The sequence below is a fragment of the Cherax quadricarinatus genome, chromosome 33 (assembly GCF_038502225.1).
Source record: "Cherax quadricarinatus isolate ZL_2023a chromosome 33, ASM3850222v1, whole genome shotgun sequence".
In the NCBI taxonomy this organism is placed as follows: Eukaryota; Metazoa; Arthropoda; class Malacostraca; order Decapoda; family Parastacidae; genus Cherax; species Cherax quadricarinatus.
Genome location: NC_091324.1, coordinates 13,379,910 through 13,396,889, shown reverse-complemented (window position 1 = coordinate 13,396,889; position 16,980 = coordinate 13,379,910). Strand labels below are relative to the sequence as shown.

General features: G+C 40.0%; 1 protein-coding gene across 2 annotated transcripts in view; it reads right to left on the bottom strand.

Annotated features, from left to right (window-relative positions):
* Positions 1-16,980, bottom strand: part of LOC128693830 (protein GPR107) — a 157,775-nt gene that overhangs the window by 20,641 nt on the left and 120,154 nt on the right. For both annotated transcript variants that reach the window (XM_070090819.1, XM_070090821.1), the window contains exon 11: positions 7,571-7,688. In XM_070090819.1, coding sequence (XP_069946920.1) covers positions 7,571-7,688 — 118 coding nt within the window. The remainder of the gene's footprint in view (positions 1-7,570; positions 7,689-16,980) is intronic.

Here is a 16,980-nt window from a genome sequence, read left to right as displayed (position 1 = left end):
GCACTTCACAGTGATTATTATTGTTTTATTATTATCATCATTATTAATATGGTGTCTTCAACACTAATAAGACACTCTTAGTGATTTTAATGTGTACCTGCATGCCAGCACAGTGTGTAAGTTTATTTAGGTACAGGTACACATAAGTAAATTATCAAAGTACAGAGGTGCCCTGGTTATCGGCCGGTTTGGTTATCGGCTGCTCGCTTGGTTATCAGCCGTTTTGGACGTGTCTATCCGGCGGCTGGGGCTGCTTGTGCTTCAGTTTGGCTTTGTCTCTCGGTGGTTGAGGAAGCTTCTGCTCATACACCCAAACATTTTGCTTGTTTACCATTGTTTTTAGTGGGTTTTCTTGCAGTGCAACTGTGAAATAAGTAAAGATGGCTCCAAAGAAAGTTCCTAGTAAAGTTCCTGTGGTAAAGAAAGTGAGAAACACCATGGAATTTAAACATGAAGTGATAGAAAAGTTTGAGAGTGGTAAGAAGGTGGTGGAACTTGCCAAGATGTACAGCACGAATAAAACTTAACAATTACATCCATCCTGGCAAAGAAAGAACAAATCAAAGATGCTAATGTTGCAAAAGGAGTAACTTCTCTAACTAAATAAAGGCCACCAATAATGGAAGAGATGGAAAAGTTATTATTATTGTGGATTAAGGAAAAAGAATTAGTGGGAGACAGTGTTGTGGAGTTGATCATTTGTGAGAAGGCAAAGCAGTTGCATGAGGATCTTGCAAAGAAAATGCCTGGAACAAGTGCTGCAGTTTGTGAATTTAGGGCCAGCAAAGGATGGTTTGATAGATTTAAGAAGCGTAGTGGCATCCACAGTGTTGTAAGGCATGGTGGGGCTGCAAGTTCTGACAAATGTGCAGCTGAAAAGTATGTTCACGAATTCCAGGACTATGTAAAGGCTGAAGGATTCGAACCCCAACAAGCGTTCAATTGTGACCAAACAGGCCTGTTTTGGAAGAAAATGCCAAACAGGACCTACATTACCCAGGAGGAAAAGGCACTGCAGGGACCCAAGCCTATGAAAGACAGGCTTACTCTTTTGTTGTGTGGTAATGCTAGTAGGGATTTCAAAGTGAAGCCTTTACTCGTGTATCACTCAGAAAATCCCAGTGTGTTCAAGAAAAACAATGTCATAAAAAATACATTGTGCGTGATGTGGAAAGCTAATCATAACGTATGGGTCACAAGGCAAATTTTCAAAGAGTAGGTTAATGATGTGTTTGACCCAAGTGTGAAAAAATACCTCCTGGAAAAGAAATTGCCACTCAAGTGCCTCCTGGTACTGGACAATGCTCCTGCACATCCTCCAGACTTGCAAGACCAAGTATTTAGAGACTTCAGTTTCATCACAGTGAAGTTCTTGCCTCCTAACACCACTCTTCTCCTCCAGCCCATGGACCAGCAGGTCATTTCTAACTTCAAAAAACTCTACACAAAAGCAGTGTTTCAAAAGTGCTTTAAAGTGACCTTGGACACTCGGTTGACCCTAAGAGAGTTCTGGAGGAATCACTTCACTATCCTCCACTGCATAAGCCTTATAGGTAAGGCTTGGGAAGGAGTGACTTCCAGGACTTTGAACTCTGCTTGGAGAAAACTGTGGCCAGATTGTGTCCAAGAGAGGGATTTTGAAGGGTTTGAGGCTGACCATGACCCTGCGAACTCTGTGGACTCAATTGGGGCACTGGGAAAGTCCCTGGGGTTGGAGGTGAGTGGCGAGGATGTGGAAGAGTTGGTGGAGGACCACAAGGAAGAGTTAACCACTGAAGAGCTGCAAGAGCTTCATCTCGAACAGCAACAGACTGCAGCTGAAGTACTTGCTTCAGAGGAAGAGGAAGAGGGAGTGAAGGAGGTGCCTTCCTCAGAGATTAAAGAGGTGTGTGCAATGTGGACTATGGTTAAAGCTTTTGTAGAGAAACACCACCCTGACAAAGCTGAAACAAGCCATATCTGCAACATGCTTAGTGACAAAACCCTGTCCCACTTCAGGGAAATCTTAGAGATGCCAGAAACAGAGCACTCTGGACAGTTATTCTGTGAGACAGGGGTCTAGTGACTCTCAAGTTAGTCCTAGTGGCAATAAAAGATAGAGAAGGGAAGTAACCCCAGAGAAGGCTTTGCTACCTAAAGTCTTTATGGAGGGGGATTCCCCTTCCAAACACTAACTCCTCCCTCTTTACCCCTCCCCATTACATAAGTATTACATACCTACAATAAAGGTATGTAATACTTACACAATTGTTAAAAAAAATATTTTTTTTTTGTGAATATTTTTGTTTGGAACGGGTTAATTTTTTTTTTTTAACAAGTCGGCCATCTCCCACCAAGGCTGGGTGACCCAAAAAGAAAGAAAATCCCCAAAAACAAAATACTTTCATCATCATTCAATACTTTCACCTCACTCACACATAATCACTGTTTTTGCAGAGGTGCTCAGAACACAACAATTTAAAAGCATATACATATAAAGATACACAACATATCCCTCCAAACTGCTAATATCTCGAACCCCTCCTTTAGAGTGCAGGCATTGTACTTCCCATTTCCAGGACTCAAGTCCCACCAATTCCCACCAAGGCAGGGTGGCCCAAAAAAGAAAAACTTTCACCATCATTCACTCCATCAGTGTCTTGCCAGAAGGGTGCTTTACACTACAGTTTTTAAACTGCAACATTAACACCCCTCCTTCAGAGTGCAGGCACTGTACTTTCCATCTCCAGGACTCAAGTCCGGCATGCCGGTTTCCCTGAATCCCTTCATAAATGTTACTTTGCTCACACTCCAACAGCACGTCAAGTATTAAAAACCATTTGTCTCCATTCACTCCTATCAAACACACTCACGCATGCCCGCTGGAAGTCCAAGCCCCTCACACACAAAACCTCCTTTACCCCTTCCCTCCAACCTTTCCTAGGCCGACCCCTACCCCGCCTTCCTTCCATTAAAGACTGATACACTCTTGAAGTCATTCTGTTTCGCTCTATTTTCTCTACATGTCCGAAACACCTCAACAACCCTTCCTCAGCCCTCTGGACAACAGTTTTGGCAATCCCGCACCTCCTCCTAACTTCCAAACTACGAATTCTCTGCATTATATTCACACCACACATAACCCTCAGACATGACATCTCCACTGCCTCCAGCCTTCTAGCTGCAACATTCATCACCCGTGCTTCATACCCATATAAAAGCGTTGGTAAAACTATACTCTCATACATTCCCCTCTTTGCCTCCAAGGACAAAGTTCTTTGTCTCCACAGACTCCTAAGTGCGCCGCTCACCCTTTTCCCCTCATCAATTCTATGATTCACCTCATCTTTCATAGACCCATCTGCTGACACGTCCACTCCCAAATATCTAAATACATTCACCTCCTCCATACTCTCTCCCTCCAATCTGATATCCAATCTTTCATCACCTAATCTTTTTGTTATCCTCATAACCTTACTCTTTCCTGTATTCACTTTTAATTTTCTTCTTTTACATACCCTACCAAATTCATCCACCAACCTCTGCAACTTCTCTTCAGAATCTCCCAAGAGCACCGTGTCATCACCAAAGAGCAACTGTGACAACTCCCACTTTATGTGTGATTCTTTATCTTTTAACTCCATGCCTCTTGCCGAGACCCTCGCATTTACTTCTCTTACAATCCCATCTATAAATATATTAAACAACCACGGTGACATCACACATCCTTGTCTAAGGTGCACTTTTACTAGGAAATAATCTCCCTCTTTCCTACATACTCTAACTTGAGCCTCACTATCCTCGTAAAAACTCTTCACTGCTTTCAGTAACCTACCTCCTATACCATACACCTGCAACATCTGCCACATTGCCCCCCTATCCACCCTGTCATACGCCTTTTCCAAATCCATTAATGCCACAAAAACCTCTTTAGCCTTATCTAAATACTGTTCACTTATATGTTTCATTGTAAACACCTGGTCCACACACCCCCTACCTTTCCTAAAGCCTCCTTGTTCATCTGCTATCCTATTCTCCGTCTTACTCTTAATTCTTTCAATAATAACTCTACCATACACTTTACCAGGTATACTCAACAGACTTATCCCCCTATAATTTTTGCACTTTCTTTTGTCCCCTTTGCCTTTATACAAAGGAACTATGCATGCTCTCTGCCAATCCCTAGGTACCTTACCCTCTTCCATACATTTATTAAATAATAGCACCAACTACTCCAAAACTATATCCCCACCTGCTTTTAACATTTCTATCTTTATCCCATCAATCCCGGCTGCCTTACCCCCTTTCATTTTACCCACTGCCCCACGAACTTCCCCCACACTCACAACTGGCTCTTCCTCACTCCTACAAGATGTTATTCCTCCTTGCCCTATACATGAAATCACAGCTTCCCTATCTTCATCAACATTTAACAATTCCTCAAAATATTCCCTCCATCTTCCCAATACCTCTAACTCTCCATTTAATAACTCTCCTCTCCTATTTGTAACCGACAAATCCATTTGTTCTCTAGGCTTCCTAAACTTGTTAATCTCACTCCAAAACTTTTTATTTTCAACAAAATTTGTTGATAACATCTCACCCACTCTCTCATTTGCTCTGTTTTTACATTGCTTCACCACTCTCTTAACCTCTCTCTTTTTCTCCATATACTCTTCCTTCCTTGCATCACTTCTACTTTGTAAAAACTTCTCATATGCTAATTTTTTCTCCCTTTACTTCAACATTCCACCAATCGCTCCTCTTCCCTCCCGCACCCACTTTCCTGTAACCACAAACTTCTGCTGAACACTCTAACACTACATTTTTAAACCTACCCCATACCTCTTCAACCCCATTGCCTATGCTCTCATTAGCCCATCTATCCTCCAATAGCTGTTTATATCTTACCTTAACTGCCTCCTCTTTTAGTTTATAAACCTTCACCTCTCTCTTCCCTGATGCTTCTATTCTCCTTGTATCCCATCTACCTTTTACTCTCAGTGTAGCTACAACTAAAAAGTGATCTGATATATCTGTGGCCCCTCTATAAGCATGTACATCCTGAAGTCTACTCAACAGTCTTTTATCTACCAATACATAATCCAACAAACTACTGTCATTTTGCCCTACATCATATCTTGTATACTTATTTATCCTCTTTTTCTTAAAATATGTATTACCTATAACTAAACCCCTTTCTATACAAAGTTCAATCAAAGGGCTCCCATTATCATTTACACCTGGCACCCCAAACTTACCTACCACACCCTCTCTAAAAGTTTCTCCTACTTTAGCATTCAGGTCCCCTATCACAATTACTCTCTCACTTGGTTCAAAGGTTCCTATACATTCACTTAACATCTCCTAAAATCTCTCTCTCTCCTCTACAGTCCTCTCTTCTCCAGGTGCATACACGCTTATTATGACCCACTTTTCGCATCTTATGGAAAATATTAATTCGGTTATCGGCCATTTCGGTTATCGGCCGACCTTCTGGAATGGATTACGGCCGATAACCGGGGGTCCACTGTATGTACAAAATACGAAATAACATTAAAACACTTGAAATTCTGGAAAGTTTCCAGATATAATAGAGAGATGTGCTCACGGAGAATGTGAACAAACCAAGTGGCCTGCAGTGACTGTATTAGAGTCAGGTAGGGGGAGCTGTGCAGCAAGTTTTGGTCATAATTGAAATGTCTGTATTAGTGGAATGCTGTAAGGTGAAACGCCGTAAAGCGGGGCCCTACTGTACCATACATTAATCATTCTATAAAAAGTTGTATTTTATAATACAGTAGGGCCCCGCTTTTCGGCGTTTCGGTTTACGGCGTTCCGCTAATACGGTCATTTCAAATTATGACCAAAACTCGCTATACAGCTCCCCCACCTGGCTTTCTAATACGGTCACCGCGCCCCACCCGGTTTGTTTACATTCTCTGTGAGATCCGTAAGCACTAAGTCTCTCCATTTTGTCTGGAAACTCCAAAATTTCAAGTGTTTTTAATAGTTATTTCATATTTTATATATACTCTGATAATTATACTTATGTATACCTGCACCTAAATAAACTTACACACTGTGCTGGCATGCAGGTACACATTAAAATCAGTAAGTGTCTCTTATGTCTCCAGACATCATATTAGTAATGATAATAACAATCACCGAGTCTCATTTAAATGTCGTATATTACGTTAATATACACATTTTCATTAATCCATCTATGATATTTTTTCAAAATTATATAATAAACATGATATATAACATATAAAGATGATAAATACAACCCACAATAGAATAAATAAACATAAATATGAGATATCGTAGCCAGATAACTTGTACAAGTGAAGGCAAGAATAACATTTTCTCTAATCTAACATAAGAGAAAATGTGTTACTGGGGGTAACTGTAGAAAATTATTCCTTTCGTATGTAAGTTTATTCAGATATACACAAATACAGTTACATAGATTATCATACATAACAGCATATGTGTAGAGAACCTAGGATAACCCAAAAAAGTCAGAGTGACTTATTTCCATTGCCTTCACTCAGAGCGTCATTTCTTCTCAAAATGATGTTACATGAGAATGGGAGTGTTCTTCTTTATTTATTCTACCGTATCAATGTAGAGACAACTTGTACACAATGCAACCTGTACACAAACCAGACGTGTACACTTTGTTTGTTTACAAAACTTACCTTCGCCTGGTTTGTTTACATAACTCTGCGCCTGTCCTCCTTCATGTACTCATTCTTTCTCTCATTTATTCGTTTTATCTCATTCACTTACTCCCGACCCTACATTAAGACTACAAATATTTTAAGGTAAGTAATGAGTGAACTGTATATACATTTTATCGCTCTGGGATGCTTAAATATCATAGAATAGTATGTGTGGGTGGGTTGGCCTGGTATGGTAGCCCGGCTGACTACCATACATACCACACTTGATTTTTTACAATAAATACTACTCATCTCATCCTAGATTAAGACTACAAATATTTTAAGGTAAGTAATGAGTAAACTGTATATGCATTTTATTGCTCTGGGATGCTTAAATGTAATAGAATATTATGTGGCCTGGTATGGTAGCCCGGCTGACTACCAAACATACAACACTTGATTTCTTACAATAAATACTAGTTGTCTCAACCTAGATTACGACTATAAATATTTTAAGGTAAGTAATGAGTGCACTATGTGTGTATTGTACTTTTTTATTGTTTTTTGATGCCTAGTTCTATTGCTAACTTAATATATGTTAGTGTAAACTTGTTATATAGTACAGTGGACCCCCGGTTAATGATATTTTTTCATTCCAGAAGTATGTTCAGGTGCCAGTACTGACCGAATTTGTTCCCATAAGGAATACTGTGAAGTAGATTAGTCCATTTCAGACCCCCAAACATACACTTACAAACGCACTTACATAAATACACTTACATAATTGGTCGCATTGGGAGGTGATCGTTAAGCGGGGGTCCACTGTATTTGTGGAAAAAAAGGGTGTTCCACTTTTCGGCAATTTCCGCTTTACAGCGGTAGCCTGGAACCTAACCTGCCGTATAAGTGGGGCCCTACTGTACCTGTAGAGGGATGATGATCATGAAAATTTTCCTTTCCTTGCTGGAGAGCACATGCTTGATAAAGGCCCAGCCTGAACCAATGAGGGCTAACACAGTGAAGAGTAGTGCACCCTTAAGCCTGAAGAAAAAAAGAAATACTGTACTACCATAAGCAAAGAACAAATTCATCAAATGAACAAGCTCTATTATTTTTGTACTCATGTAAAAAAATTCAATGTCACTTCACTAGTACTGGTTATTATTATTTTTTTATTATCACACTGGCCGATTCCCACCAAGGCAGGGTGGCCCGAAAAAGAAAAACTTTCACCATCATTCACTCCATCACTGTCTTGCCAGAAGGGTGCTTTACACTACAGTTTTTAAACTACAACATTAACACCCCTCCTTCAGAGTGCAGGCACTGTACTTCCCATCTCCAGGACTCAAGTCCGGCCTGCCGGTTTCCCTGAATCCCTTCATAAATGTTACTTTGCTCACACTCCAACAGCACGTCAAGTATTAAAAACCATTTGTCTCCATTCACTCCTATCAAACACGCTCACGCATGCCTGCTGGAAGTCCAAGCCCCTCGCACACAAAACCTCCTTTACCCCCTCCCTCCAACCTTTCCTAGGCTGACCCCTACCCCGCCTTCCTTCCACTACAGACTGATACACTCTTGAAGTCATTCTGTTTCGCTCCATTCTCTCTACATGTCCGAACCACCTCAACAACCCTTCCTCAGCCCTCTGGACAACAGTTTTGGTAATCCCGCACCTCCTCCTAACTTCCAAACTACGAATTCTCTGCATTATATTCACACCACACATTGCCCTCAGACATGACATCTCCACTGCCTCCAGCCTTCTCCTCGCTGCAACATTCATCACCCACGCTTCACACCCATATAAGAGCGTTGGTAAAACTATACTCTCATACATTCCCCTCTTTGCCTCCAAGGACAAAGTTCTTTGTCTCCACAGACTCCTAAGTGCACCACTCACTCTTTTTCCCTCATCAATTCTATGATTCACCTCATCTTTCATAGACCCATCCGCTGACACGTCCACTCCCAAATATCTGAATACGTTCACCTCCTCCATACTCTCTCCCTCCAATCTGATATTCAATCTTTCATCACCTAATCTTTTTGTTATCCTCATAACCTTACTCTTTCCTGTATTCACCTTTAATTTTCTTCTTTTGCACACCCTACCAAATTCATCCACTAGTACTGGTACACACATAAATATGATTATTATTCACTGTGTTTTCTTTCCTGTGTGAAAGGCACAATAATTACCCAGAGAAAGTTAAGGCATAACCAAATGCACTTAATGATATACATATGTCATATATGAAATTAACATACGAAAAAAAATACCAAGAGTACCTGTTCATGAAAATTTAAATAAAAAGTTATTCATGCAATTACATTAAACATTCGCACAAAACAAGGTAATAACTTATGGGCCATCACCACAAACTAACAGCTACATTTCCAGATTATGAAGCAGTCTTCTACTTGGTATTGTGTCAAGGCTTACAAGCAATCTAGAAAAATGCAGGGTGCTCATTCTTCTCTTTCTTATTTGATCTTCATCATCCCATCATATGTATATTAGGTCTGCAAGAAAAGACCACCTACTTCTGAAGTCATGTTGATGCTTGGTTAGAAATAGACATTCTATAAGCATACTTGTCAAGGAACCTGCTCTGTAGTTCACCTTGTCTTTAATTTTCAATACTTGTTTGCAAGCTTCTAGATATCTAGCAGTTCCCCATCTCTGCTAATTTAATGTATATCCAGGAACAGCCCATCCCCCAAGTTAAACTGCAGGTGTATGAATACCATAACTCTTCAAGGCAGACATTAGTTACCTGGTTGTTATTTCATTATCAGTTAAGTATACATATAAACAAAGAATAATCCACATTAAGCTAACCTAACTCAAAATATATATTAAAAAACAAATTGGAGGCTTAAATCAGGCAGAAAGCAAAAAACTGTAATGTGTGCAAAAATGACAGGTCTTTTTGGAGAACAGTCTACCAGGACCGGATTGCACAGAACATCTGCTCATTCTTGCAGAATCTACAGTGATATTTTGTTGGTTTCTGCCACTTTTGATATACAAATTCTTTCATCAGTATGTATTATCTCCTATGAGAGAGTGCAACTGTTATCTTGGGTTCTGTAATTTTTGACAGGATGGGCATTCTACTTGGGCACATTGCTGATCAGATCATGTCTGAGATACCATTTATGTTCATGTACAGTCGTTTCAGAAAACTGACGAGATCATGACAAATGTTAAAAGCAGGGGGAGGATATAGTGTTGGAGTGGTTGGTATTTTTTTTTTTTTTTTTTTTTTTTTTCAACAAGTCGGTCGTCTCCCACCGAGGCAGGGTGACCCAAAAAAGAAAGAAAATCCCCAAAAAGAAAATACTTTCATCATCATTCAACACTTTCACCACACTCACACATTATCACTGCTTTTGCAGAGGTGCTCAGAATATAACAGTCTAGAAGCATATACGTATAGAGATACACAACATATCCCTCCAAACTGCCAATATCCCAAACCCCTCCTTTAAAGTGCAGGCATTGTACTTCCCATTTCCAGGACTCAAGTCCGACTATATGAAAATAACCGGTTTCCCTGAATCCCTTCACTAAATATTACCCTGCTCACACTCCAACAGATCGTCAGGTCCCAAGTATCATTCGTCTCCATTCACTCCTATCTAACACGCTCATGCACGCTTGCTGGAAGTCCAAGCCCCTCACCCACAAAACCTCCTTTACCCCCTCTTTCCAACCCTTTCGAGGACGACCCCTACCCCTCTTTCCTTCCCCTATAGATTTATATGCTTTCCATGTCATTCTACTTTGATCCATTCTCTCTAAATGACCAAACCACCTCAACAACCCCTCTTCTGCCCTCTGACTAATGCTTTTATTAACTCCACACCTTCTCCTAATTTCCACACTCCGAATTTTCTGCATAATATTTACACCACACATTGCCCTTAGACAGGACATCTCCACTGCCTCCAACCGTCTCCTCGCTGCTGCATTTACCACCCAAGCTTCACATCCATATAAGAGTGTTGGTACTACTATACTTTCATACATTCCCTTCTTTGCCTCCATAGATAACGTTTTTTGACTCCACATATACCTCAATGCACCACTCACCTTTTTTCCCTCATCAATTCTATGATTAACCTCATCCTTCATAAATCCATCCGCCGACACGTCAACTCCCAAGTATCTGAAAACATTCACTTCTTCCATACTCCTCCTCCCCAATTTGATATCCAATTTTTCTTTATCTAAATCATTTGATACCCTCATCACCTTACTCTTTTCTATGTTCACTTTCAACTTTCTACCTTTACACACATTCTCAAACTCATCCACTAACCTTTGCAATTTTTCTTTAGAATCTCCCATAAGCACAGTATCATCAGCAAAAAGTAACTGTGTCAATTCCCATTTTGAATTTGATTCCCCATAATTTAATCCCACCCCTCTCCCGAACACCCTAGCATTTACTTCTTTTACAACCCCATCTATAAATATATTAAACAACCATGGTGACATTACACATCCCTGTCTAAGACCTACTTTTACCGGGAAGTATTCTCCCTCTTTTCTACACACCCTAACCTGAGCCTCACTATCCTCATAAAAGCTCTTTACAGCATTTAGTAACTTACCACCTATTCCATATACTTGCAACATCTGCCACATTGCTCCTCTATCCACTCTATCATATGCCTTTTCTAAATCCATAAATGCAATAAAAACTTCCCTACCTTTATCTAAATACTGTTCACATATATGCTTCAATGTAAACACTTGATCTACACATCCCCTACCCACTCTGAAACCTCCTTGTTCATCCGCAATTCTACATTCTGTCTTACCTCTAATTCTTTCAATTATAACCCTACCGTATACTTTTCCTGGTATACTCAGTAAACTTATTCCTCTATAATTTTTACAATCTCTTTTGTCCCCTTTCCCTTTATATAAAGGGACTATACATGCTCTCCGCCAATCCCTAGGTACCTTCCCCTCTTTCATACATTTATTAAACAAAAGTACCAACCACTCCAACACTATATTCCCCCCTGCTTTTAACATTTCTGTCATGATCCCATCAGTTCCAGCTGCTTTACCCCCTTTCATTCTACGTAATGCCTCACGTACCTCCACCACACTTACAGTCTGCTCTTCTTCACTCCTAAAAGATGGTATACCTCCCTGGCCAGTGCATGAAATTACCGCCTCCCTTTCTTCCTTAACATTTAAAAGTTCCTCGAAATATTCTCGCCATCTACCTAATACCTCCCTCTCCCCATCTACTAACTCCCCTACTCTGTTTTTAACTGACAAATCCATACTTTCCCTAGGCTTTCTTAACTTGTTTAACTCACTCCAAAATTTTTTCTTATTTTCATTAAAATTTCTTGACAGTGCCTCTCCCACTCTTTCATCTGCTCTCCTTTTGCACTCTCTCACCACTCTCTTCACCTTTCTTTTACTCTCCATATACTCTGCTCTTCTTATAACACTTCTGCTTTGTAAAAACCTCTCGTAAGCTACCTTTTTCTCTTTTATCACACCCTTTACTTCATCATTCCACCAATCACTCCTCTTTCCTCCTGCCCCCACCCTCCTATAACCACAAACTTCTGCCCCACATTCTAATACTGCATTTTTAAAACTATTCCAACCCTCTTCAACCCCCCCACTACTCATCTTTGCACTAGCCCACCTTTCTGCCAATAGTCGCTTATATCTCGCCCTAACTTCCTCCTCCCTTAGTTTATACACTTTCACCTCCCTCTTACTTGTTGTTGCCACCTTCCTCTTTTCCCATTTACCTCTTACTCTAACTGTAGCTACAACTAAATAATGATCCGATATATCAGTTGCCCCTCTATAAACATGTACATCCTGGAGCCTACCCATCAACCTTTTATCCACCAATACATAATCTAACAAACTACTTTCATTACGTGCTACATCATACCTTGTATATTTATTTATCCTCTTTTTCATAAAATATGTATTACTTATTACCAAATTTCTTTCTACACATAGCTCAATTAAAGGCTCCCCATTTACATTTACCCCTGGCACCCCAAAATTACCTACTACTCCCTCCATAACATTTTTACCCACTTTAGCATTGAAATCCCCAACCACCATTACTCTCACACTTGATTCAAAACTCCCCACGCATTCACTCAACATTTCCCAGAATCTCTCTCTCTCCTCTACACTTCTCTCTTCTCCAGGTGCATACACGCTTACTATAACCCACTTTTCACATCCAATCTTTATTTTACTCCACATAATCCTTGAATTTATACATTTGTAGTCCCTCTTTTCCTGCCATAGCTTATCCTTCAACATTATTGCTACTCCTTCTTTAGCTCTAACTCTATTTGAAACCCCTGACCTAATCCCATTTATTCCTCTCCATTGAAACTCTCCCACCCCCTTCAGCTTTGTTTCACTTAAAGCCAGAACATCCAGTTTCTTCTCATTCATAACATCCACAATCATCTCTTTCTTATCATTTGCACAACATCCACGCACATTCAGACTTCCCACTTTGACAATTTTCTTCTTCTTATTCTTTTTAGTAATCTTTACAGGAAAAGGGGTTACTAGCCCATTGTTCCCGGCATTTTAGTTGACTTTTACAACACGCATGGCTTACGGAGGAAAGATTCTTATTCCACTTCCCCATGGATATAAAAGGAAAAGTAATAAGACCAAGAACTATTAAGATAAAATCAAAGAAAACTCAGATGAGTGTGTATAAATAAACGTGTCCATGTATGTGTAGTGTGACCTAAGTGTAAGTAGAAGTAGCAAGACGTACCTGTAATCTTGCATATTTATGAGACAGACAAAAGACACCAGCAATCCTACCATCATGTAAAACAATTACAGGCTTACGTTTTACACTCACTTGGCAGGACGGTAGTACCTCCCTGGGTGGTTGTTTAATATATGTATGAAAGAGGGGAAGGTACCTAGGGAATGGCAGAGAGCATGTATAGTTCCTTTACATAAAGGGAAGGGGGACAACAGAGATTGTAAAAATTATAAGGGAAGAAGTTTACTGAGTATACCAGGTTAAGTGAATGGTAGGGTTATTAATGAAAGAATTAGAGGTTAAGACAGAAGCAGGATTGCAGATGAACAAGGAGGTTTCAGAATGGGTAGGGGATGTGTAAATCAAGTGTTTACATTGAAGCATATATGTGAACAGTATTTAAATAAAGGAAGGGAAGTTTTAACTGAATTCATGGATTTAGAAAAGGCATATGATTGAGTGTATAGGGAAGCAATGTGGCAGATGTTGCAAGTGTATGGAATAGGCAGTAAGTTACTAAATGCTGTAAAGAGTTTTTATGAGGATAGTGTGGTTCAGGTTTGGGTATGTAGGAGAGAGGGAGATTACTTCCCAGTAAAAGTAGGTCTTAGACAGGGATGTGTAATATCACCATGGTCATTTAACATATTTATAGATGGGGTTGTAAAAGAAGTAAATGATAGGGTGCTGGGGAGAGGGGTGGGATTAAATTATGAGGAATCAAGTACAAAATGGGAGTTGACACTGTTACTTTTTGCTGATGATACTGTGCTTTAGGAGAATTCTAAGAAAAGTTGCAAAGGTTAGTGGATGAGTTTGAGAGGGTGTGTAAAGGTAGAAAGTTGAAAGTGAGCATAAATAAAAGTAAGGTGATGAGTGAATCAAACAATTTAGATAAAGAAAAATTGGATATCACATTGGAGGGAGGGAGTATGGAAGAAGTGAATGCTTTCAGATATTTGGAAGTTGACTTGTCAGTGCATGGGTTTATGAAGGATAAGGTTAACCATAGAATTGATGATTGAAAAAAGGCGAGTGGTGAGCTGAGGTATCTGTGGAAACAAAAAATGCTATCTATGGAGGCAAAGAAGGAAATGCATGAGAGTATAGTGATACCACACTCTTATATGGGTGTGAAGCATGGGTTGTGAACGCTGCAGCAAAGAGGCAGAGAATTCGTAGTGTGGAAATTAGGTGGTGTGGAGTTACTAAAAGTATTAGTCAGAGGGCTTAAGAGGGGTTGTTGAGGTGGTTTGGCCATTTAGAGAGAATGAAATAAAGTACAATGACTTGGAGAGTGTAAGGAAGAAGGGTTAGGGGTTGTACTTGAAAAAGGTTGGAGGGAGGGGGTAAATGAGGTTTTGTGAATGAGGGGCTTGAATTTCCAGTAAGCATGCGTGAGCACGTTAGATAGGAGTGAATGGAGACAAATGGTTTTTGGGAATTGACAAGCTGTTGGAGTGTGAGCAGGGTAATATTTTGTGAAGGAATTCAGGGAAACTGGTTAGTCGAACTTGAATCCTGGAAATGGGAAGTACAATGCCTGCACTTTAAAGGAGGGGTTTGGGATATTGGCAGTTTGGAGGGACATCTAAGTTGTCATATCTGAGCACCTCTGCAAAGACAGTGATTATGTATGAGTGATGGTGAGCTTTGAATGATGAAAATTTGATCTTTTTTTGTTTTTTTTTTCTTTCTTTTTAGGTCACCCTGCCTAGGTGGGAAACAGCCAACGTGTTAAAGAAAAAAAAATTAGTGCCAATTTGTTTTAATACATGTATGTATACAGTAAAAGTAAAGGTGGTTTGATCCTTTAGAGAGAATGAATCAAAGTAGAATGACATGGAGAGCATATAAATCTGTAGGGGAAGGAAGGCGGGGTAGGGGTCGTCCTCGAAAAGGTTGGAAGGGGTAAGGGAGGTTTTGTGGGCGAGGGGCTTGGACTTCCAGCAGGCGTGCATAAGTGTGTTCGATAGGAGTGAATGGAGACGAATGGTATTTGGGACCTGATGATCTGTTGGAGTGTGAGCAGGGTAATATTTAGTGAAGGGATTCAGGGAAACCGGTTATTTTTATATAGCCGGAATTGAGTCCTGGATATGGGAAGTACAATGCCTGCACTCTAAAGGAGGGGTTCAGGATATTAGCAGTTTGGAGGGATATGTTGTGTATCTTTATACGTATATGCTTCTAAACTGTTGTGTTCTGAGCACCTCTGCAAAAACAGTGATTATGTGTGAGTGAGCTGAAAGTGTTGAATGATGATGAAAGTATTTTCTTTTTGGGGATTTTCTTTCTTTTTGGGTCACCCCGCCTTGGTGGGAGACAGCCAACTTGTTAAAAAAAAAAAAAAAAAAAAAATGTATACTTGAGGCAGTGATTCTGTGCACCGGCCAGGGAGGTATAACATCTTTTAGGAGTGAAGAAGAGCCAGATTTGTGTGTGGGGGGAAGGTGTGTGAGGCACTGGGTAGAATGAAAGGGGATGAAGCAGCTGTAACAGATGGGATCATGACAGAAATGTTAAAAGCAGGTGGGGATGTAGTTTTGGAGTGGTTGGCACTTTTGTTCAATAAATGTGTGAAAGAGGAGAGAGTACCTAGGGACTGGCAGAAGGCATGCACGGTTCCTTTATATAAAGGGAAGAGGGGGACAAAAGTGTGTGTAAAAATTACAGGGATATAAGCCTACCAAAAATATGTGGTAAAGTGTATGGGAGGGCTATTAATGAAAGAATTAGAGGTAAGATGGAGAGCAGGATCGCAGATGAACAAGGAGGCTTTAGAATGGGTAAGGGATGTATAGACTGAATGTTTACATTGAAGCATATAAGTGAACAATATCTAGATAAAGGCAAGGAAGTTTTCTTTGCTTTTATGGATTTAGAAAAGCCTTATGATTATGTGCACAGGGGAGCAATATAACAGATGTTGCAAGTGGTAAGTTATTAAATGCTGTAATGAGTTTTTATGAGGATAGTGGAACTCAGGTAATGGTGTGTAGGAGAGAGGGAGATTACTTTTCTAGTAAAAAAAGGTCTTAGACAGGGATGTGTAATGTTATCATGGTTGTTTAACATAATTATAGATAGGGTTGTACAAGAAGTGCTGGGGAGAGGGGTGGGACTAAATTATGCAGATTCAAATACAAAATGGGAGTTAACAAAGTTACTTTTTGCTGATGATACTGTGCTTTTGGGAGATTCTGAAGAGAAATTTCAAAGGTTAGTGATAAGTCTGGGAGGGTGTGTAAAGGAAGAAAGTTAAAAGTGAACACAGATAAGAGTAAGGTGATGAGGGTATCAAATGGTTTAGATAAGGAAAAACTGGATATCAGACTGGAGGGAGGGAGTAAGGAAGAAGTGAATGTGTTCACATATGTGAGAGTAGACTTGTCAGTGGATGGGTTTATGAAGGACAAGGTAAACCATAGAATTGATGAAGAAAAAAAGGTGGGTGGTACACTGAAGTATCTGTGGAGACAAAGAACATTATCCATGGAGGCAAAGAAGGTAATGCATGA